The sequence below is a fragment of the Meleagris gallopavo genome, unplaced genomic scaffold (genome assembly GCF_000146605.3).
Source record: "Meleagris gallopavo isolate NT-WF06-2002-E0010 breed Aviagen turkey brand Nicholas breeding stock unplaced genomic scaffold, Turkey_5.1 ChrUn_random_7180001885220, whole genome shotgun sequence".
Lineage (NCBI taxonomy): Eukaryota > Metazoa > Chordata > Aves > Galliformes > Phasianidae > Meleagris > Meleagris gallopavo.
In genome coordinates, this window is record NW_011149114.1 from 1 (window position 1) to 752 (window position 752).

Below are 752 nucleotides of genomic sequence, written 5' to 3' on the forward strand. Positions count from 1 at the left end.
GCGGGTGCTACGTGGGACTGGTGGGGGTAATGGGGCCATGTGGGTGCTATGGGGCCCTGCGGGGCACCTCTGGGCACTACAGGGGTTGTGGGGTCTGCAGGTGCCGGGGGCCGCGCGGTGCCAGCCGGGTGTTGGGGTTGGAGCTGCACCCCGAAGGCCGAGAGCTCTTCGTCGCCTTCTCAGGGTGCATCGTGCGACTGCCCCTGAGCCGCTGCACCCGGCACGGGCAGTGCCGCCGGTATGGGGGACACGGGGGGCACGGGGGACCCCCCCCACGACCCCACACTGAGTGCTGACCCCACACAGGAGCTGCCTGGCGGCGCGGGACCCCTACTGCGTCTGGCTGCCCCCCGGGGGCTGCGTCCCCTTCTCTGAGGACCTCCCGTGAGTGTGTCCCCTCCTCCCCAATGCGGTGTGGGGCTGCAGTGGGGCAGAGGTGACCCCAGTTCTTGGGCGTCCCATCCCTGGGGGTTGGGGGACCAATGTGTCCCCACTGTGTCCCCACTGTGTTCCCCAGGGACGGCTTTGAGCAGGACGTGGAGGGGTCCAGCGGGCTGACGGGGACCTGCCCAGGTGAGGGGACACTGGGGGACATCTGGGGATGTGGGGTCATGGGGGGATGCAGATGGCATCAAGGGGGGCAGCTGGGGACATGGGGGACAGGTGGGGGGGGTGGGGGCGACAGAGGAGGTAGTTTTGGGGAGGACTGGGGAGGATGTGGAGGAATACTGGGGGCGACTGGGAGGACATCC

The 752-nt window shown here is 69.4% G+C and overlaps 1 protein-coding gene across 1 annotated transcript; it reads left to right on the forward strand.

Annotated features, from left to right (window-relative positions):
• Positions 1-8: 8 nt before the first annotated feature.
• On the forward strand, positions 9-663 carry LOC104916327 (semaphorin-6C-like; the record flags this gene model as incomplete). The annotated part of the gene is made up of 3 exons (XM_010727378.2): positions 9-238; positions 307-384; positions 518-663. Coding segments are annotated over exons 1-3 (433 nt in total), but the record flags the coding sequence as incomplete, so codon positions are not given.
• Between the last annotated feature and the right edge of the window lie 89 nt (positions 664-752).